This window comes from Nyctereutes procyonoides, unplaced genomic scaffold, assembly GCF_905146905.1.
Source record: "Nyctereutes procyonoides isolate TBG_1078 unplaced genomic scaffold, NYPRO_anot_genome, whole genome shotgun sequence".
NCBI lineage: Eukaryota > Metazoa > Chordata > Mammalia > Carnivora > Canidae > Nyctereutes > Nyctereutes procyonoides.
The window spans coordinates 44848562-44871563 of NW_026575046.1; the positions used below are offsets into that span (position 1 = coordinate 44848562).

General features: G+C 44.8%; 1 protein-coding gene across 4 annotated transcripts in view; it reads left to right on the top strand.

The window, feature by feature from the left end:
* Window positions 1–23002, top strand: part of WWC1 (WW and C2 domain containing 1) — a 154371-nt gene that overhangs the window by 116128 nt on the left and 15241 nt on the right. For all 4 annotated transcript variants that reach the window (XM_055324794.1, XM_055324796.1, XM_055324795.1 and 1 more), the window contains exons 13-19: window positions 130–210; window positions 824–910; window positions 2099–2291; window positions 10814–10966; window positions 12760–12851; window positions 19593–19710; window positions 20924–21088. In XM_055324794.1, coding sequence (XP_055180769.1) covers window positions 130–210; window positions 824–910; window positions 2099–2291; window positions 10814–10966; window positions 12760–12851; window positions 19593–19710; window positions 20924–21088 — 889 coding nt within the window. The remainder of the gene's footprint in view (window positions 1–129; window positions 211–823; window positions 911–2098; window positions 2292–10813; window positions 10967–12759; window positions 12852–19592; window positions 19711–20923; window positions 21089–23002) is intronic.

Sequence of the window (23002 nt, forward strand, 5' to 3'; positions counted from 1 at the left end):
AGCAGACCCAAACCTTCCTCCTTGAGGACCCAGCTGCACCCTGCCAGAGAGAAGCCCGTTTCTGGAAAGTGGCTTTGGCCCTGGGTAACTGCTGGGAAGCCTGACCCTCCTCCCCTTGTTGCCTTCCAGACTGGGTGCTTCCGAAGCTGCTGCTTTTGACAGTGATGAATCAGAAGCAGTGGGTACCACCCGGGTTCAGATTGCCTTGAAGTAAGTGACTGGGAGCACGAGCGCAGAGGGGTGGTCAGCAGCATCTCCCCAGCTTTGACCTTCACGGCTGCCCCGGGACCTGCCAACAGTGTGGGCTCCCAACTAAAGGGGGCCACCCTCTCCCTCCCTTTCAACTCCACATTTTACAAAGAGAAAAATGAGGTCTTGAAGACCTTCTAATTTTCCTGAACTCACTGAGCTGGCTAGTGGCAGAGCCAGAGCGTAAGACCCGCATCTTGATCTGTTTGGCCACTGTAGCTGTGGCTTTTCGTGTTACCATCATCCCACTGTGGTTTCAACCCTCCGGAGGCTACAGCCCAGATTGGCTGTTCTTGTTGCTTTCTCTTGAGGCAGGAGGGCCTCAATACTATTTTCACTGGAAATTAATTGCTGACATTTAAATATCAAGAAATTTCACACGAAATCTTCTGGCTTCTCTTTAAAAATTCAGACTTAGGCTCTGCATCTCCATCCCTGCATGGCAGCAAAGCCCTGGCCCTATGCTCTCAAGCTCACCAGAGTCCCCAGAGCAGCCAGCAGCCCCATCTGTGATCATTAAGAAACAGAGAAATGTGTCACTCATAGGTGCTCCATCTGCCCCTTTCCATTTCAGGTATGAGGAGAAGAATAAGCAATTTGCAATATTAATCATCCAGCTCAGTAACCTTTCTGCTCTGTTGCTGCAACAGGACCAGAAAGTGTGAGTACGTTGCTGACAGGGTATAGATTACCCTCTCAGCCTCTGTGGCCGTCCCCGGGAGTACTCTCCTGCTCTGCCCTGCTCCAACAACGGGCCCTGTGTGTCTTTAATATATATGACCGTAATGCAAAGTGTCAGTACTGTGAATGCGGATACAGGCATAATGGTAAACTCACTGACTATAAAGAGAAGCATCTAAACAGCTTCAGTTCCTTCACAAGTATGTCATAAGCACCTGTGCTGTGCCGGCACTAAGAATGGAGTAGTGAGCAAATCCTTGCCCTTGTGAGCTTGAAGCCTCATGAAAAAGAAGGTCACGGCCCCTTTTATCTGCTCTAAGCTCAAGTATGCCACACAGAAAGAGATAGGTCTGCTGTTCTCGAGAGTCATTGCCTGCCACTGTGCTTCTATGGAAGGGTGTGAGGGGTATTAGCTTACAGTGGACGATCCAGCAAACACCTGCACCGTTGGCTTATTGGCTCTTCCCATTGCAGACCGGGTTTATGTTTCATTGCATTTCATCTGCCTACATGCTCCTTCTTTAACTAGACAGCACACTCAGGGCAGCAACAGGAGCTCCTGTTTCTGTGGTCTGTACCCAGCCAGCATCTGGAGCTGCCACATGTGGGAAGGGGAAAGGCAGGAGGAAAGCATGTCAAGCAGAAGGAGGACAAGATTGGACAGTAGACTTGTTGTCAGCCTTTTGCTCTTACAGTGCCGGAATGAATAAGCTTCTCCATATGTCACTGGTCTTTGTTCAGGGGTACCCATGGGAGAGTACCTAGAGGGGAGCTGAACGGGTCACAGGGTCAGTGCATCTATAATTTTGTCCGGACTGCCACATTCCCCTCCACCGGAGCTGTAGCATTTTGCCTTCTGACCGGCAGTGTGTAAGGATTCCTGAGTGTTAACAAGCAGACTTGCCGATCCTTCTGTTCATGGAAGTTTGCACATGGTTCGCCTCCGGCTCCACCCACTTTGAGGTTCTAGGGATTGGGGGATTCAGAAGGAAGAGCAATTCATTATCCTTGGGGCCCTTTCTGCTTCCTTTACAAATACCTGCATAGCCACTGGAGAATGTACAGACTTCCCCACTGTTGTTTTCTTAGGGATTTGTGGCAATTGCTGAGCCCAGCACATCAGCCCACACTTGGGCTGACCTATAGGCTCTCCTCTGTCACCCTCTAGGAACATTCGTGTAGCTATCCTTCCCTGCTCCGAAAGCACCACCTGCCTGTTTCGGACCCGGCCCCTGGACGCCTCAGACACCCTCGTGTTCAATGAGATGTTCTGGGTGTCCATGTCTTATCCAGCCCTTCACCAGAAGACCTTAAGAGTCGACGTGTGTACCACTGACCGGAGCCATCTGGAGGAGTGCCTGGTGAGGGCCATGCCTGTCTGTCTGTCCATCTGGGCCGCCTTCTGTCCTTCTGGGGATGGGCGCACGTTGCAGTGTAGGGAGAAGGCGTGGAGAAAACGCAGGCTGTAATGTAAGTGAAGCTCATCCGGGTTCCAAGCAGGGACTTGTGCAGGTGAACGGCATTCTTGCACTTACTGGGAAGGGGGCAAGGAAGCCGGAAGCTCCTTTCTGAGTTGACCGATTGCCAGGCCACATCCCTTGTGCCTAACACTGCATTGGCCTCAGACTCCATCTCAGTCTCCTTCTCTATAAAATCCAGCTGACACTGGCTACCTCACGGATGGTTCTCTGGGGATTAAGTGAGGATTAAGGCAGTGTTTCTGGAACTGAACATGCACACAGGTTACCCGGGGCTCTGGCTAAAATGCGGATTCTGATTCAGCAAGTTTGGTTGGGGGCAGGGGAGTGGGGAAGACACCAGGGGATCCTGCATTGGGGAAGCTCCTAAGTGCTGCTGATTGCTGCTGGTCCTCATAGCAAGGATGAAAATAGTAATGTGTCTGCACATACCCGATGCTCACTGGCTGTCATTCTCCACCCCATCCCCCTCCGCTGGGGTACAGAACAACATCATTGCCATTTACGTGGTTGGTATTATTATTGGCCATAATGCGATAGGATTCATAGATTGAATGCACGTTATGTGGTGAGCACTAAGCTAAGCTCTCTCCATGTAGTTTGTCTACCCGCACTATAATCTTATAAAATAGATACTCTAATGCTAGTGAGGAAACCAAGGCACAGAGAGGTAAAAGAACTTTCTCAGGGTCACACTGTCAGGAAGAGGCAGGAACATTTAGAACCGAGGCAGGTCTACTTGTACAGCCCACCCACATCAGCCCTGTCGTGTTTTCACCAGCATGGTGCTCTCCAGACCCCCAGGTAGGATCGTGGCTGAAGACTGTTGAGCATGAGAGACACTGGATGTTAGAGCAGGAAGCTTTTCCAAACCCAGGCTATTCTGGTGAAGCATTTCCTCAGCTCTGGGAATTCCTCAATGAGAAGAGAATCCTATTTTCTTCTCCTAATTGGATGTCTTTTATTCCTCCTTCCTAATTGAAGTCTGGCCATTGCTGGTTGCCATGGCAGCAGCCAAAGCGCTCATCCCACTGTGGCTTGTCTCTGTCTGTGGCCAATGGGAAATCTACTTTCCCGCATCCTGTGGGTTGCCGTGGTTTGGTGGCTAGAGGAGCAGGCGAGGAAGCAGAACATGAGGAGAAAGGCTGTGTGCTCCCATGTGGTCTCCCTACACTGCTGGGTTTGGGGAAATCCCTGGTCTGTTTTGCACTGCTTAATCACCCAGGATGGTCCCCATCCTGACCAGCATCTGGGTCTAGTACCACGCTAGGAACTCTGCATACAGTATCTCACTTAAGCCTCCCTAGTAGCCTGAGGAAGAAGCCTTAGGATTGCCTCCATCTGCAGATAAAGGATCAAGACTCCAGAAGCCTAAGTAACCTGCCCAGGCCATCCATCACGTGGAGAAGCCTGCTTCCTGATCCCAGCTTCCTTCCACGCAGCCATCGTACTGTCCTACCTCTCAGGGGGTTACTGTGTCCCCCTGGCCCCAGACCTGGATTGTGGGCTTGGATGTATATGTGGCCTGCTTTCTCCTATATCTTGGGCAACAGTTCTACCAAATGCTTTAGCATGGCATAATGGGTCACAGGCTTTCCAGCTGGGCCCTGGTTGTCCACTCCCCAGCTGTTAGACTCAGAGCCACTCAGTGCAGGTTCTGTAGAGAAAGCCCACTTCCTGGGCCCCAATGGTATCTCATAGGTAACCATTACAACGAAGAGGCTCCCCTGCCCCTTTTCACCTTGCCACCCCCACTTGGGAAAACCCCAGCCCTGTCAAAGTGAACTCTCCATCCATGCACTTGGAGGAAAACACAGCCATGCTATATGGTTTCATTTTAAAATTGTGGCCATAGGGGTGCCTGGGTGGCTCAATTGGTGAAACATCCTCTTGATTTTGGTTCAGGTCGTGGTCTCATGGGTCATGAGATTGAAAAACCCAGAAGCCCAGCGTCAGGCTCCGCACTCAGCATGGAGTCTGCTGGAGATTCTCTCCCTCTGCTCCTCCCCCTACACGCAAGCATGCGTGTGTTCTCTCTCACAAATAAATAAATCTTTTAAAAAATAAAACTGTGGTCATAAACCTCACATGAGCCTTAATGCTACTCAGCCCTGCTACTGCATCTCCCTAGACCCATTTGCCTTCCCCTTGTCCCAGGGGTGAATTCTTGAATTTTTTTTTTTTTTTAAGATTTTGCTTATTTATTTGACAAAAGAGCATGCACAAGCAGGGGGAGTGGTAGGGAGAGGGAGAGGGAGAAGCAGGCTCCTCCCTGAGCAGGGAGTCTGATGTATGGTTACATCCCGGACCCGGGATCTTGACCAGAACAGACATCTGATGCTTAATAGACTAAGCCCCTAGGTGCCCCCCAGGGGCAAATTCTTACCCTCTCCTCTGTCCTCAGACTTCCTGCAGCTCCTGCCCTACTCCCAAGCTCCCGCTGCTGAGGCCCTTGCTTCAGGTGGTTCTTGCCATTTCTCCTGGCTCTCCTGTTGGCCCCTCCCCGCTCCCACCTCTCAGGGACATTATACCACCAATTGTTGGAGCTCCATCCTCTCTCTAGTCTTCTCCCCTCCCCTGGATCTGGCCTGTCAGTATACCAACATGCTGTGAATCCCCCAATGCTTAGAAACCCAAAAAGCAAAAAAAAAAAAAAAAAAAAAAAAGTGTTTTACCCATGTCTCCCTCCAGCTACTACTTGTTTCTTTCCTTTATAGCAAAATGTCAAAAGGGTGTTCATGTTCTTTCTGTAAGCCAATTCACATGGGATTTTGTCCTCACCATTCCACTAGAAATGTGCTCAGCGAGGTCGTCAGTGCCACTTCTCTATCGTCATCTCCCTTGACTGGGTTAACGGTGTTTAGTTCAGTTCCTCAGTGAGTCTTCCTCGGCATCCTCTGCCCTGACTTGGCTTCCTGGTCACCTTGCTCTCCGTGTCCTTCGCTTGTCACTCACTCTTCTGTCTCCTTCACTGATTCTTCTCAGTTCTGTTGATTGCTATATGTCAGAAGGCCCCAGCGCCTCTCCCTTTTGCATTTGCATCCACTGCCCTGGTGATTGAGACCTTGGTCCTCTGGCTTCAAACACCAGGCCAGATGTATGGCTCCAGCCTGAGCCTCTCCACTCACAGCTGCCTTACACCTCTGCTGTCTATTCCACATCTTCTCTTGCCTGTCCAAGAAGCCTCTCAGATGAACTTGTTCACAAGCACACTCCTGATCTTTCCTCCAGTGTCTCATGTGACGGCAGCCCCGTCCTTTCACTGCACCAGGCCAAAGATCCCAGGGCCATCTCTGACCTCTCTCTGTCTCTCCACCCAACAGCCAGTCCTTTAGGAACTTCTGGCAGGGATGCGTGGGTAGCTCAGTGGTTGAGCGTCTGCCTTCCACTCAGGTTGTGATCCTGGGGTCCTGGGATTGAGTACTGCATCCGGCTCCCCACAGGGAGCATGCTTCTCCCTCTGCCTGTGTCTCTGCCTTTCTGTGTCTCTTATGAGTAAATAAATAAAACATTTAAAAAAAGAAAGGAACTCCTGGCAGCTCCATCTTCAGAAGAGGCCCACACCCCAGCTGGTTACCACCACACTGGCCCCACTGCCATTTGTCACCTGGATTGTGCAGCAGTCTCTACTGGGTCTCCCTGCACCTGTCCTTGCCTCCATTCATCTCTTCTCAACACAGTAGCCAGAGTGATGCTATTAAATTGCAAATCTGTGCGTGTGACCCCTCTACCTAAAACCTTAGAGTAGCTTCTGTCTCCACCTAAAGTTAATTCCTGGGCCCCTTGCCTGCCACCCAAGGCCCTTGGGGATTTGCCCCTTGTCGTCCCAAAATGAAATCCTGGGCCTCCTCGTGCCCCTTGGATACATCAGCATACTACCATACTTCCAGCTGTGCCCTCTGACCGGATTCTGTTCCTCCCATATACTGATGGGCAAGGCTCACTCCCCCACCTCATCCTGGGCTTGCCCAAATGTCACCTTCTCCGTGCAGTCTTCCTTCTACCCTATTTCAAATCACATCCCGCCCTTCCCCTCTCTCAGTACCCATCATCTCCTCTCCCTGCATTGTTTTTCTCCTGCAGCACGTTCCCCCACCTAGCATTTGTCTATATCACAGATTTTAGGGGATACATGATTTTCATATTTTATCAAATAACTAAAATCAAGATGCAATTTATAGTAGGTGACAAGTCACGTACTATAACTGGAAACTGTTTTTCTTTCTTAGGGTGCATAAAATAGTGAATCGTCTAATTGATGACACTTCGATTCTGTGAAACACAATATAGCATTTACTTAGTGATTTGTTTATCTGACTCCCTGAGACTGGAACGTAAGCTCACAAGGGCAGACCTTTTTATTCTGCTGTATCCCCAGCACCCAAAACAGTGCCTGGTTCATAGAGGCTACATAGCACGTATGTATGTATCAACTAGGTAAATGTATGCCCTCAAAGTGCATGATTTACCAAAGTCAAAGTGGACCATATTCTCACCTATGAGCCAGCCTAAAGTAGACCGTGTATCTTGCTGAAATTAATAATAATCTGGTGGCAGTGTTATACCTCAAAGTGGTCCTTATATTCATTCCCCCTTGCCCCTCACACATGGCCTGGCATGTTCTGAACTGTAATATCTGATGCATTTGTCTGTCTTCCTGAGAAACTCTGAGTCCCTTGAGGGCAGAAGCCTGTCTTACATGTTTCTGTGGCTCCAGAGTCTGCAAAGTGCTCAGGGGATATTTATTAAATGAATAAATGAGTATTATATTACATATTTGTATATATTTAAATTTATTACAAGTGCCTAAAATGCACCAGGCATTCAATACCTGAATTGACTGTAGTCCTGCAGGTAGGAATTTGTGTTCTCCACTTACTCACCACTGTTGTAGAAATTAACCTTTAGCCACACAATGGGTTTACACAGTCTGTAGCACACCCTGGTCCATCCTGATAGAAGGAAAAACTGGGGAAAAGGATCCCAGGTGGATTGGAGAGCCCTCTCCTCATCCCCAATGCCACTCAAGCCACCACTTGACTACTGGCCCACTTCATAAATGGGCCTGTGGCATTTCTGCTACCCATTGGCACAGCAACTGCTGTGTTTGGGGATGGTGAATCAACTAAACCCCAGACTTGATCAGGGCTCTTCAAAAGAGAACATGTTGAAACAAAAAACCCTCTGAGGAATGATTAGAATTATTTTATCATCCTTACCACTAAGGTTGTATGTCACTGGAAATAAATCCTCTCTCTAGAAGGTTATATTCAGATTGGCTAATTTGATGTAGTAGTTTATTTTCATCTTAAGGCATCCATTTACACAATTCAGAGAAAAACTGTATATAAAGATTAACTGAAGAGAGATCTTGCTGTCCCTGCCCTTGCACCCAATACTACCACCTATCCTATATAGCTAACCACTTTGATTAGTGTTATCTTTATCTTTCCATTATTTCTCATTGCACATATGTTCATGCGATAATGTTCACTCTCCCTTGCACCTCAAATATGTTGCAAAATATATGTATGTATCTAGAGGGAATATATATATTCTTATCCCTCTTTCCATTTCTTTTTTTTTTTAAGATTGTTTTATTTATTCATTTGAGAAAGAGAGCAGAGCAGGGGGGTAGGGTCAGAGGGAGAAGGAGAAGCAGGCTCTCCACCGACCAGGGAACCTGACATGAGGCTCCATCCCAGGACCCTGGGACCACCACCAAAGCCAAAGGCAGACACTTAACTGACTGAGCCACCCAGGTGCCTTTTCCGTTTCTTATACAAAATGTAGCGTACTGCATATTCCATTCTGCACTGTTGTGTTTTTTTTCCCTTAACAAAACAGCCTGAAAATATCTCCACATCAGCATCTAGAGATCTTCCTCATTTTTTGTACATAGCTATATAATATGATTATATTATATAATATAATAATATCATTGTGTAAAGATATTATAGTTTATTCCTCCAGTCCCCTGTTGCCGGAGCTTTGACCTGTTCACAATCTTCTTCCTTGACACTGGTCTTAATGATAATTTTTTGGATCTGACTCCAAAAGCACAGGCAACAAGAGCAAAAATAAGTAAGATTACAACAAACTAAAAAGCTTCTGCACAGCAGAGCAAATCAACAAATGAAAAGGCATCCTACCAAATAAGAGAAAATATTTGCAAGTCATATATCTGATAAAGGGTTAATATCCAAAATGTAGAAAGAACTATAGCTCCATAGTAAAAAAGCAAACAATCCAACTTAAAAATGTGCAGAGGATCTAAATAGTCATTTTTCCTAAGAAGACATACAGAAGGCCAACTGGTACAATAAAATGATGCTCAACATCACTAATCAGAGAAATGCAAATCAAATCTACCTCATACTTCTTAGAATGGCTATTATCAAAGAGATAAGAAATAGCAGATGTTTGCAAGGATATGGAAAAAAGAAAATCCTTGTGCACTGTTGATGGGCTGCTATGGAAAACAGTATGCAGATTCCTCAAAAAAATTAAAAATGGAATTACGATATGATCTACCAGTCTCACAACTGATCAAGATCAATATCCAAGATCTTGAAGAGATACTTGTACACCATGTTCATAACAGCCTTTTTTCATAATAGTCAAGAGACAAAGGCAACCCAAATGTGTGCCAGTAGATAAATGGATTTAAAAATGCGGTCTCTGATGCACCTGGGTCACTCAGGTAAGTATCCCATCTCTTGGTTTTGGCTCAGGTCATGATCTTGGAGTTATGAGATCGAGCCCCACGTGTGGAGCCTGGTTAAGATTCTCTCCTGGGATGCCTGGGTGGCTCAGCAGTTGGGTACCTCCCTTCGGCCCAGGGCATGATCCTGGAGTCCCGGGATTGAGTCTCACATCGGGCTTCCTGCATGGAACCTGCTTCTCCCTCTGCCTGTGTCTCTGCCTCTCTCTCTGTGTGTCTCTCATGAATAAATAAAATCTTAAAAAAAAAAAAAAAAAGATTTTCTCCCTCTGCCCTCTGACTCACTTGTGCATGCTCTCTCTCTCTAAAAAAAAAAATCTCTGTGTATGATGGAATATTATTCAGCCTTAAAAAGGAAAGCAGTCCTGTCACATGTTGTAACACAAATGAACCTTAAGAATATTATGTTAAGTGAAATAAGCCAGTCACAAAAAGACAAATACTGGGTGATTCCACTTATTTGAGTTTTCAGAAGTAGTCAAATTCATAGAAACAGAAAGTAAAGTGGTAACTAGGACCAGGGAAAAAGAAAAGGGAAGTTGCTCAAATGGGTATAGAGTTTCAGATTTGCAAGATGAAAAAGTGCTAGAGATCTGTTTCATAACAATGTAAATCATAACTCTATTGAACTAGATACTTAAAAGTAAGATGGCAAAGTTCATGTGACAACATGGATGAACCTTGAAAACATTATATTAAGTGAAATAAGCCAGAGAGAGAAAAACAAATACTGCATGATCTCACTTCCACATGATATCTAAAAAAACAAGTTCATAGAAACAAAAAACAGATTTGTCATTACCTGGGGTGGAGAGAGGTAGGAGAAATGGGTGAAGGGAGTCACAAGCTACAAATTTCCAGTTATAAGGGAAATAAGTTCTAGCCATGTAACATAATATGGGGACCATAGTTAACAACACTGTATTGCATATTTAAAAGTTGTTAGGAGAGTAGATCTTAAAAGCTCTCATGGTAAGAAAAAAATTGTAGGGCAGCACAGGTGGCTCAGCAGTTTAGAGCCTGCCTTCAGCCCGGGGCATGATCCTGGAGACCCAGGATCGAGTCCCATCAGGCTCCCTGCATGGAGCCTGCTTCTCCCTCTGCCTGTGTCTCTGCCTCTCTCTCTCTCTCTCTGTCTCTCATGAATAAATACATAAAATCTTTTTTAAAAAATTGTAACCATAAGATGACGAATGTTAACTAAACTTGCCGTGGTGATCATTTAACAATAAATACTATACCAACTCTTTATTTATTTTTTAAGTAAGCTCTACACCCAACCTGAGGCTTGAACTCATGACTCTCAGATCAAGAGTTGCATGCTCTACTAACTGAGCCAGCCTGGCACCCCGCAAAATCCTTATATCGTACATCTTAAACTAGTACAACATTACATGGCAATTATATTTCAGTAAAACTTGGGGACAGGATGGTAAATTTTGTTTTTTATCATAATAAAAAAAATACATGCAATAGGTGTTCAATAAAGATTTGGTGTATGAGTAAAATAGTAAGTTAGTGAATGAGTGAGTTATAGGAAATGATTAGCAACTAACCCTTTCCTCTTTGCGGAAGCTCCTATACCCTCTGGGGATAGTTTTCCTACTTTTCCCAGGAGCCAAATTCCCCAGAATACCTTGTCAGTCTGGCTTATACTCTTGCCTTTTCCCATCCTCAACAGGGAGGTGCCCAGATAAGCCTGGCTGAGGTCTGTCGGTCTGGGGAGAGGTCGACTCGCTGGTACAACCTCCTAAGCTACAAATACTTGAAGAAACAGAGCAGGGAGACCAAACCAATGGGAGCCAAGGTCCCCACCCCAGGGCCTGAAAGCACGGTGAGCAGGGTCTTGGGTTAGCCCCACCCTTCTATGTCTGCAGCAGCTGGATGGATGGAAGGAAAAGCCTCTCCCAGAATTGGAGAGGGCTGGGCATCAGAGGTGGGGGGAGCAGCAAAGGGTATTGGAACAGAGAGGGAGAGGAGGGCAGGATAGGAGAGGCCTCTGCTAAGGGGCAGGCTGCCCCCCCATCTGCAACTTTGCCCCTTCCACATCTGTGCTCTCTCCCCTTCTGCACTTTGCTTGACATAATATAACTCACCTGACAGAAACCTTAAATTTATGTGTTGTTTTTTTTTTTTTTTTTTTTTTTTTTTAATGAAGTGGAGAAGAAAGGAGGAACCTATGGAAGAAAGAAACTTAACCTTTATTGAGATGCTGCTATTTGCATAGTGGTCAGTAGTAAAGACTTGTCTAAAAGGCAGCAGAAAGTCACAGGAAGGACAGTCAGAAGACTGGGTATTTGTTGGGTGACGGGTCAGTCATTTCACTTCTGTGAGCCTCTATTTTTTTCATGTCTAATCTGAGTCTTGGGGGGTCATTAGGAAGATTTGAAGGAGAACATGTAAAGAAGAGTCAGTACGTGGTTACTTTGTATAGTCATTGCCCAGAATTTCAATAGAGGGGAGAGGCTAGGTGGTACAGGTGAGGATAAGGGTAAGGATTAAACCTGTTTCCTCCTCCCTACTCCCACCTACCTTTTCATCATCCTCATCATTTTCTGCACTTCCTTTTGTGTCAGGCACTGTCCTGCTTATCATATGCCATTTACCAAGACTCAAAAAGGTTACCTAAGGACATCCAATTAGCAACACACAAAGCTAGGTCTCCCTCACTCCAAAAAGGAGTCAGTGAGCTGGCAAAGGTCTTGAAAACATCCTCTGTTTTCTAGAGCTTGTCCTTGGGTAAGTGATGTGAACCCTAGGCACATTAGTTTCTTTGTTCCCATTTCTCAAGGGAATAAATCATAAGGACTACCTATCAGAATAGTTGTTAAGATAAAATAAGATGCTACACATAAGCTATCTATCAGGGCCTGATGTATACCAGGCCTTTGATTGGTTTTTGTTCCCTCTTCACCAAAAGATTTCAAGGATTTTCCAGGCTTGGGCCCACAGTACCAGGGTATTTGCAAATTAACCATGTGCTCAGAAAACTACAAGATCAGTTTTTGCTTTACTATTATCTGCCATTTACTGAGTGCTAATTATGTGCTCAGTGTTCTTCTTTATACCTTATATATATATTCTTATTTAATTTTCATAACAACCCTTTATAGTAGTTATTAGAAACTACTGTAGAGGAAACTGAGTCTCGGAGAGGTTAATTTCTTCAAGTCACACAGGCTTCCTCACTGTAGACACCATTCAGTATAGATGTTCTTCCTCCAGAAAGTCTTCCCTGAATGCAACCTCCAAGCTGACTTTGCCATTGTTCCTTTATTCCTAAACATCACATTGTTTTGTTATTGACAGTTCATGTGATGGTCTCCCCAACTACACCATAATCTCTTTACAGCCAGAGATCTTAATTCTGCCTCACTCAACTACTAAACTTGACTGTCTTCCAAAAGTCTGTCCATGCGTATAGGGGTTATTCTCAGAACTGCCAGTTAGATGAACTAAGTGCTGTATTTCCAGTTTATAAGTGACCTGGGGGCAAGAGGCTTACTCACTCTGGTCTTCAGTTTTACTCTCAGTTCATGGGGAGGGTCACACTCTAAGCTCTGATTCTTGCCAGGTAAGGTGGCCCTGGTGGTATGCAGATGAACCCCTGGGCCTTTGTTTCCACAGGATGCTGTATCTGCTCTGTTGGAACAGACAGCAGTGGAGCTGGAGAAGAGGCAGGAGGAAAGAAGCAACTCACAGACGCTGGAGGACAGCTGGTAAGCAAGGGCTCCCTTGGGCCCTCAGGAACTGATCTGGCTTGGACCTGGACACAGGAATGAGGTGCCCAAACTCCAGGGCAACCAAGAGAAGTGTTTCCCGGGGAAAACAGAACCTCTCTCCACATGGGTTCTCTACAGGTGACAAGGCAGTACAATTGACCCTTGAACAATGTAGGGACTAGGGGCACCAAGCCACCACACAGAAAACACACATATAACTTTTGACTTACCCAAAACTTAACTACTAAGAGTCTACTGTTGACCAGAAGTCTTAACCAATAACATAAAATCTATACATACTTTTTATATTATATGTTTGATATACTGTATTCTTACAACAAAGTAAGCCAGAAAAAAAAGTTGAGAAAATACATGTACAGCACCGTAGGATATTTATCAAAAAAAAAAAAATCCACATATGAGTGGACCTGTGTGGTTCCAAGATCAACTGTACGTAGCCTGGTATGATGGTTCCCAGAATTTCTTCCCAATTTGTCATTTTGTGATCTATAAATCACTCATGCTATTTCACATATTAGTGTCTGCATTGACTCACTGATGTTTACTTTGGTTAAAAAAAAAGTTTCCTATTACTGTAAGTGGAAAGTAAGTATAATCTGCCATAAATTGAAGATGTTTCAGTAAGGAATTGCATTTGACTACTAGTAATAGAGAGGATAAATAATCAGCTCAAATAAGATAGTTTATTTCTTTGTTACTTAAAAAGAAGAATGGGAAAAAGCAATCCTAGGTTCATCTGTCAGCAACAAATGTTGCTGGGAACCCAGGCTCCTCCTCTCCTTCCTCTTCGCTCTGCTTACTAGGTGACTGCCATCACGGGAGGCAGCTTTATAGCTCAGAATGGCTGCCCCATCACCAGCCATCAGGCAGCCATCAGAAAAGAGGAAAGACAAAAGATGCCTGTATGCATTTTAACCAAAAGTCCCACCCAGCAATTTCTGCCTGATTCTCCCTGGCCAGGCTTAGACATTTGATCTTTGATCTATCCAACTGCAAGGAAGGCTGGGAAATGAGATCTGTTAAGTTGGGTACAAAAATCAGGGTTCTATTACCAAGGAATAGAGTGGAGGTGGATACTGGGTGGGCCATGAGCAAGTCTGCCTCAGAAAGTAACTGGAAAATTAATGAAAATACAACAAATATATTAAAACCCACCTAGACCTATTGCTTGCTAAGGCTCTAGACCTGATGTCTTCTGTCATTTTATAACAGGAAGATTAGTCAGTATTTCAGCAATATTAAAGACATGCCACTGCCAGAGAGACTTCTCCTTGTGTCCAAAGAAGAACTGGAGACAGCTTTCTCTCTGTTTGTTTCAATGCTTCTTAGTCTCTTTTATCCCAAAAAAAGAGGTCTCATCACCCATTTAGGAAACAGTGGTATAGACCAGAGTTCACACCTTAGCTTCATCATTTTTTTGTGTCACCTTTGGCAAAGCATTTTTAACTTTTTCACACTTAAATAAAATTTGCCCTAAGCACACATCACAGTGAATTTTCAGAAGCCAAAGTATCCATGTAACCAGCATCCAAATCAAGAAGCAAATCATAAGCAGCTCTCTAGGAGCCCACTCTGGGCTTCCTCCTCTCCCTGCCCTCCACCCCAGGGGCAGCTGCTGTCATGCACATCATTCTAACCTGTCTAACCTTATCTGAGCCTCATCTGGAAAAGCAGGATATCACACCAACTTCATGGACTCATTGCAGAGGGCTGAAGGGAAAGCCACTGTAATGAAGGTTGAGCAGAAAGCTCATAGTGGACGGTAGAAATTATCATTTGGAAAATGAGAAGGAACCATGCCAACTACCAGCTAGGAAGGCAGAAGGCAAATCCCATCTCAGAAATGACCACAGCCTGTGAATTTGCCATTTGGGAGGAAGTAGGGTCCGGCTTAAGTGCACATGCTCTGAATTCAGACAGCTAGGGATTTGGAGTCTTGCTCAGCCAGCTTCCTGTGGGATCCTAGGTCTGGGTGAGGCCCGAGCATCAGTGAGTTTTAAAAGCTCCCTGGATGATCCTAATGTATAGCTAGGGCTGAAGACCATGTGTCTAAACCTCCATTTCCGCCTCCATGAAACACAGATTTGATGAATGGCCACAACACTTGGGGTATTTTGTAGACTCAATAGAATTATGCACGCTAGCACTTAGCACGGACTTTGTCCCACAAGAAGCACTTAGTAACTCTTCTATATTATTCTATTACAGCCCCCAGTTATACATTTAGTCCCAGAAAGGGCCTTTCCATAATATCTTTTATTCCAGGGGTCAGCAAATGTTTTCTGGAAAGGGCCAAATAGCTCATAAATGTCTGTTTTGTGAGCCATGTGGATTCTGTGCATCTATTCATCTCTACGGTTGTGGTATGAAAGAAGCCCTCGATGACATATGCACCAATCATCATGTCTCTGCCATTGAAACTTCACTAATGGATGCTGAAATTTGAATTTCATTTAATTTGCCCATGTCATGAAATATCATTCTTTTTTTGATATTTTTTTCAGCCATTTAAAAATGAAAAACCAAAAAAAAAAAAAAAAAAAGAAAGAAAAAAAGAAAAACCACTCATAGCTACAGCTGTCCAAAATAGGCAGCAGGCTGGATTTGCCCACAACCTCACCCCTCTTTTACTCTTTTTTACTATTTTATTTCTCCATGTGTTAAAGGGTAGGGCAAGGTTCCTGAATTTTTGTATGTTAATTCGTTTGTTTTAGGGGTCTCTCTCAATTGTGTCATTTTCTCCTTTTCCCTCTTTCTCCCTCCCTGTGTCCCTATCTTTCCTGTCTCTCCTCTTCCTTTCCATCCCTTCCTACTTCGCCTCTTTCTCCCTCCCTCTCTCGCCTCTCCCTCTCTCTTCCTCTCTGTGGCACACTGCTGCTGGGCTAGGGTGGGCTATGCAAAGGTCTGATGCCGGAAACAGGCCCAGGACCTGTCGTCCAAAACCCTGGCACAAGATCAGTGGTTTCTGCCAAATTCCAAGCTTGTGGTGAGACTTTTCAAGCCATCCCCTAGCAACTGCCTTCTGTTCTCTCTCCCTTTGTGGCTCCTTCTCTCCCCACCCCTGCCATTCAAACTTCCCTAGACACTGACTTACAAAGAGGACCGGGAATCCTAGAGCTGCTGTACTGGAGTAAATCCATCCGCAGCCCCCCTACCCCCAGACTGGAGGCTTCTTTTGGTGTTGGAATGTTAACTAGCTTTGCTGTGCCTGCTCCCCTCTGGAGTCGTGTGCAGAGGTCTGCCAAAGACTGACCCTCCCTTCTAATTTCCTCTCCGTCTCTCTCAACACCCAAGGGCCAGCATGCCATAGTCACTCCCTCCTTTTATTTGCTTAGGTTTCTTTAGCGCATATAATCACAAGCCTGGATTATTTTAAGACCCACAAGCAAACCAAAATTCTAAGAGTATTAGAAAATAGACTATAATTCCAGACAATGCTAGGGTGAAAGTCCTGTGTTTGCCTCCTTGGGAACTTGTATGTGTTTGTCCAGGGCAGAGGTTGAGAAATGGCATTGCTGGGTCCCAGGGCATTTGTGCTTTATATTTTAATAGGCATTGCAGAATAGTTCTCAAATAAGGTTGAACTAGTAAATGCGCCCCCCCCCCAGCAGTCATTAAGAGTACCCTTAACCTACACCCTCTCTGATGCTCAGTATACTCTAACTAGAGTACTTAATCAAGAATACATACATGTTTCATCTTAGCAGATACTGCTAAACTGATTTCAGAGTGTAAATTGGCTGCTCTGATATACACTCCCTGCAGGGAAATGCCTATTTCCCATGCCTTCACCAGCATTTATTTGCCACTCTAATGAGTAAAAAGATGTTGTCTACTATAATCATTTTCCTCCTGACAATTGAGATTTTTTTTCCTTTCTGGAAATATTTACATCAGACACATGGTCAAAAAGAAAAGACTTCCCTCATGGTTAAGCACCGAGTGGAGTTGGACAGCCTTGTATTGGTAACCTGGCTGCACCACTTAGTGGTCTGTAATGCCGGACAAGGCCTATCAACTTTCTGATCCTCAGCGTTCCAATCTATACAATGGAAAGAATAATTGCCTTCAGTGTTGTTGTAAGGCCTTAGCATAGCACATGGTGCTTGTTAAGCCTTCAATAAATGCCGATTGATGTGGCATCTGTCAGATTCTCAGGGAGGTGCTTATTGTGTGTTCTCATGTTGAGTGACCCTTTTCTGAGTAGATCAAGAAGCTGTGAGGGCAAAAGAGGAAAGTAAGGAGGGTCCATTAGCACCAGTCCCCATTTAAGAGCAGGGGAGGTTTTAGTCATGGGGCTGGAGCTGGTGATCCAAGGTCTTTCCTCCACATCAGGAAAAGCCCAAGGGAGGTTTTATGTTTTTCCAGAGTCTCACTGAGCCACCTAAGGGGATGTCAGATTCTTCTGGCTGGAATTCCTTCCGCTCAGTATGGCAACACTGTCTCCTGCTGATCAGATGCCTGGCAGTTCTGTATGTCTTTGAGAAGATGGGAGTAAAGATAAATTAGTAATTAACAAATGCAGTCCATTTGTCACAACAACTCCTCCCAACCCTGGAGTCTGAAGGGAAATAATAATTATGAAAAGTGTCACCAAAAATAAACTCTCTTCAACAAACGGTTCCAGAAAACCATTGGATATCCATATAGGAAAAAATAATCTCTGAGCACCATGTACAAAAAGTAATCTTAAATGGATCATACAGTGAAACATAAATGGTAAAACTATAAACCTACTAAAAGAAAACATAGGAGAAATTCTTTGCAACTTTGGGGTAGGCAGAGATTTCTTAGGTAAGACAAAACAGCACAAACCATAAAAGAAAAAGAATGATAGATTGAACTTTATCACAATCAAAAGCTTCTGTTCTTTGGAAGACGCTATTTAGAAAATGAAAAGACAAGCCACAGACTTGGAGCAAATATGTGCAAAGGATTCATATCCAGAAGATGTAATGAAATCTGACATCTCAATAATAAAATGACAACCCAGTTTTTAAACAGGCTAAATATTGTAACAGACACTTTGCAAAAGAAAATATATCAATGGTCAGTAAATGCAGGAAAGTGCAAATTAAAACCACAATGAGATACAAATATGCCCCCAGCAGGATGACCAAATTTGAAAGTCTGATAGTACCAAGTATAGATGAGGAACTGGAATTCACATAATATTACTGGTGGAAATGTCAAATGGCACAACCACCTTGAAAAAAGTTTGTCAGTTTCCTTTTTTTTTTTTTTTTTTTTTTTTAAGATTCTATTTAGTTATTTGGGAGAGAGCAAGCAAGCAAGAGAGAGAACATGAACCAGGGAGTAGAGGGAAGAGAGACACAGGAAGAGGGAGTAGCAGGTTCTCCACTGAGTGAAGAGCAGATGCTTAACCAGTTGAGCCCCCTAGGTGCCCCAGTTTGTCAGTTTCTTAAAAGGATGAAACCATACTTACCATAGGACCCTGCTTTGCTCCTAGGTGTATATCTGTTATGGTCTGAATTGTACTCCCCCACTCACCCACCCACTCACCCAAATTTATATACTGAAGCTGTGACCCTCATAAACAGAATGTGACTGTAGAGATAGGCCCTTTAAAGAGATGAGTAAGTTAACATGAGGCCATAAAAATTTGGGTGAATCCTAATCTGATATGACTGGTATCTCTGTAAAAGGAAGGATATGCACACAGAGGGAAGACCTTTTGAGGGCACAGCAAAAAGGTGGGCACATGCAAGCCGCAGAAAGGCCTCAGAGGAAACCAAATCTGCCCACATTGTGATCTTGGATGTTTAACCTCTAGAACCATGAGAAGGACATTTCTGTCTGTTAAGCCACCCAGTCCATGGTATTGTGTGCAACAGCAGCCCCAGCAGACTAATACAAGATCCAAGAGAAGTGAAAACCTGTATCTACGTAGATTTATAGGTGAATGGCTATAAGAAGCTTTATTCATAAGTGCTAAGAAATGGAAGCCATTCAAATGTTCATCACCAGGGGTGCCTGGGTGGCTTAGTCAGTTAAGCGCCTGCCTTCAGCTCAGGTCATGATCCCAGAGTCCTGGGATTGAGTCCTGCATCGGGCTCCCTGCTCAGCGTGGAGTCTGATTCTCCCTCTCCTCTGCCTTTCCCCCTACTTGTGCTCTCTCATTGTCTCTGTCAAATAAATAAAATCTGTAAAAAAAAAAAAAAATACATCACCAGATAGATGAATAACTATATGAATTGTGATATACCCAATCCGTTGGGATTGCCACTCAGCAATTAAAAGGGTCGATACAGGCACCAACATAGTTGAATCTTAAAAACTTTAGACAAGAGAGAATGAAGCCAGAGACAAAAGAGCACATACTGTCTGATTCCATGTATATGAAATGCTAGAAAACTCAGATTCAATCTGTAGTGATTGATCAGTGGTAGGCTGAGGGTAAGGAAAGGTTAAATAGGCAAAGGTACAAGAAACCTTCGGGGATAATGGAATGTTCTTTACCTCAAGTGTAGTAGTTACACGGAGGAGTATATTGGTTGGGAATACGTTGGTGGAAACTCTTGAAACTATGCAATGAAAATGCATTGTGTTGTATGTCAGTTATACCTCACTTTTGTTTATTTAAATGTGTCCTCAGTGGTGAAGAGGCTTGGAAGCCCTGCCCTGGGTACATTTAAAAGCAAGTGAGTGGATCAGAGTGGTCTCTGGGCAGGTAACCAAAGCTCTTTGTCATCACAGGAGGTACGAGGAGACCAGCGAGAATGAAGTGGCAGTGGAGGAGGAGGAGGAGGAAGGAGAGGAGGATATCTTCGCTGAGAAAGCCTCACCTGATAGGGACGAGTGCCCAGCGTTAAAGGTAGGCACCTCCAGGGAGACTGGAAGAACCATCTTGAGGAAGTAGCCCTCGGTGCCTGAGTCCAGGCATTCCACAAAGGCTCCTCTAGCATCAGGGGACAGGTCCTTGGAATAGGGTGACCTGCAGAAAGTTCTATAGAAGTGTCCCTGCCTGTAGTTCAGGTCATCTTAGTGACAGTAAACAAGGAGAGTCTGGCTCTCCCCTCTTCTGTCCTGCCCTCTGCAGCTCCCCTGTTTCTCTAGACCTCAAGCTTTGTAGCCAGATGGGTCTGGGTTCAGATGCTGGCTCTGCCATTCCCTCGCTGTATAGTCTTAGGCAAGTGACTTCATCCCTCTCCAGCCTTCATTTCCTCATCTCTAAAATGGATACAATAATGCCAACCTTGTAGGCAGGTTCTAAGGTTTCAGAGGAATGTATTTCTTTGTTTGGATCTGCCCAAAGTACAATAGGAAAAAGGAGTCCGGTCACGTTCCCCTCGCCACCTCCTTCCCTGCTGCACTAGGGTTACACACTATAACCAGACTCACTCTCCATAGAGATCCCTCTTTTTTGCACTGGCAGGAAATAGAGCACCCATTGTATGCAAGCAGGGCAGCCAGGGGTGGAGCTGCAAGTTGTGCACTGCACAAAGGTACCTGGCCAAGAGGGGCTAGAGAAGAACCTAGGGCCACCTTCCAACTGCTCCACACCAAGAGGAAAGTCTTTTTGCAGTCTCTCCAGCCTAAAGGGGCACCTTTTGCAAAATTACACAAAGGCACTGTGTAGACTAACAGGGCCTGCATTTAGGCATTCTTGTTTGTTTGTCTGTTGCTGGCGATGACTATAAAAAGACAGTATGAAAACCTGAAAAGGGCTGAGATTTGCTGATTGCCTCCATAATTCCAGAAAAGCATCTGCAGTTCTTAGCTGCAGCGCTAGAGGCCTTGGGTGTGGCTTTGTTAAAATGCACAGACGTCTTGAGGGTATGAAGTCCAGGACATCCATCCATATACTGTTCATGTGAGCTTGTTTGGGGACTGAATATGCTCCAACCCATACAGAAGAATAGGGGCCAGCATGTGGGGCTTTGGGCGCTGTCCTGGCTGGCAAGGCCAGGGCCTAGGAAGCCCCCAGCTGTATCTGTGGGTCAAAGGCCAGATGATGGGAGTGGGGAGCAGCTGGAGACTGTGCCCCATGAGTCTTGATGGTCTCAGAGCTCTGACTTCTTCTTCAGGTGGACAAAGAGACCAACACAGAGACCCCAGCCCCATCTCCCACAGTGGTGCGGCCCAAGGACCGACGGGTAGGCACACCATCCCCAGGGCCCTTTCTTCGAGGGAGCACCATCATCCGCTCTAAGACTTTCTCCCCAGGACCCCAAAGCCAGTATGTGTGCCGGGTAAGCAAATGCATGGTACTGCCCTCTTCCCAGAACACCTGCCTCCTGAGTAGTAGTGAGAGCTTGCAGGCTCACAGGGTTCTGGGTGCAAATTCTGATTACTCTTACTTTGTCCGCTATCCTCAGATGAGTTAACGCATCACTGCATGTGGAGTTAGTACACCACAAAGGATCGTTTTAGGGATTAAATTAGGAAAGCTTGGTAACCAGTACCAGGCCAATGTTTTTGTTTGTTTTTGTTTTTAATTCCAACCAACTCTCCTCTCCTTCTTATTCATACTCTGCCCTTCCCTTCTACACAACCACTTGGCTGAGATCAGATGGACCCCTCACTGTCCCTGAGCAGGCATTTCTTCCCCACTTCCAGGGTGATCCTGGCATACAGCCTGAGGTTGCAAAAAAACAACATACCTGTACTATTATGCCACAGGTTGGCTGGTTAGTTTTAATTGAACCTGCTGGTAACATTGAAAACCTAGGGAAGGCAATTAAAAATAAAATAAAAATGAAGAGATTTCATGTAAAATTCTAGTTTCTCTTGAAAAAGAGAAATGTGGGCTACATCATGGGCTACACATTCTCTCATGGCAGCAATTATCTGGAGTTAAGCAATGGCACCAGCCACCCTTAGATGACTGGCGAGAAGGGGCTTTCAAGTTCACCCTGGCCACCTGGCCCTCTTGAGCTATTTTGGTTGCTGGCCTTCTCTAATAGGCTGCCCTGGAGTTTAGAAGTCCTACGGTAGGCTTTTGCTCCCTCATGCCATTCCCTGAGTATCCATCTCATTAGTCTACCCCTTCCTAGGCCAGCCTCCTTCTTTCATTCTACTATAAATGGCGGGTCTGAGCACTTAACCACATCTGAGGGGTTCCCAACCTTCCTCAGACGTGGATGGCACAGGTATGACACATGCACACCTCACCTGAGTCCTGGGCTCAGGTGATGTGTCAACATCCTTCCTGACCCTCTGCCATAGAGAACTAGCAAACATTAGCTAGAAGCATAGACAGAACCTTCCTTGTCTAATATTCCAAGAAGTCATCACAGAAGGAGAAGCCCAGGCAACCCGGCATACGTCATCAACCTGCCATCTATTGTAATTTGGGAGGGAGAGGGGATTTTCAGGGCCATTTTCAATATCTGATATTCAGTATCCAAGACAAAGATTATAAGATTGAGTAGAGAAGCTAATTTTTTCATGATATGGCAGTGTCACTAATTTACTAGCCACTTACCCGTTACTCCCCACCAAAACATTCCCCTGGTCCCTCCCAGAAATAACATAAACCCTTCCCTTCTGTGTCAAGCCTTTAGCTAATCATTTGAGCTTGTAAGCATTTGCATGTTGGCTGCATATCTTGGGAAAAGTACAGAGTTTCCTAAAGTCACCAAATGTAATTTTGATGTTAGGGAATTCCTGAATCACAGGTGAAGAATCCTGCAATTAAGCCAGCTCACAGGTGAAGAAGAGAAAAATCCAACTCATGTTGCAAATGTGAATAATTTGAAGGATTTAGAAAAGCCTTTAGGCTAATGGTTGAAGCCCTCTGGTCTGAGCAAAATTACCATTTTTATGACTGTGCAGTGGAATTCAAACACAAACTAAAGAATATCACTTGTCAGAAAAATCACACAAAAAGAAATTAGTGTTTGATGCATTCTTTTTCATCAGAATTAGACTGCAGTTGTAATTTTGTCAAATGGAAGACAAAAGATATAACTTTGGTAAAGCATTTCCCCTTCCCAACTAAAGACTCAAAGTTTTTTCCCCTTTACTTACCATGAAATTCTGATCCGCTGTTTAGGTGGACTCACTTTAAGTGGCCCTTTCGCAGGATTGGCATCTTTGAATAACCAGGAGCTCTGATCCTATTCATTAAGCCTCTGTAACACACCTAGCACTATAGGGGGCCC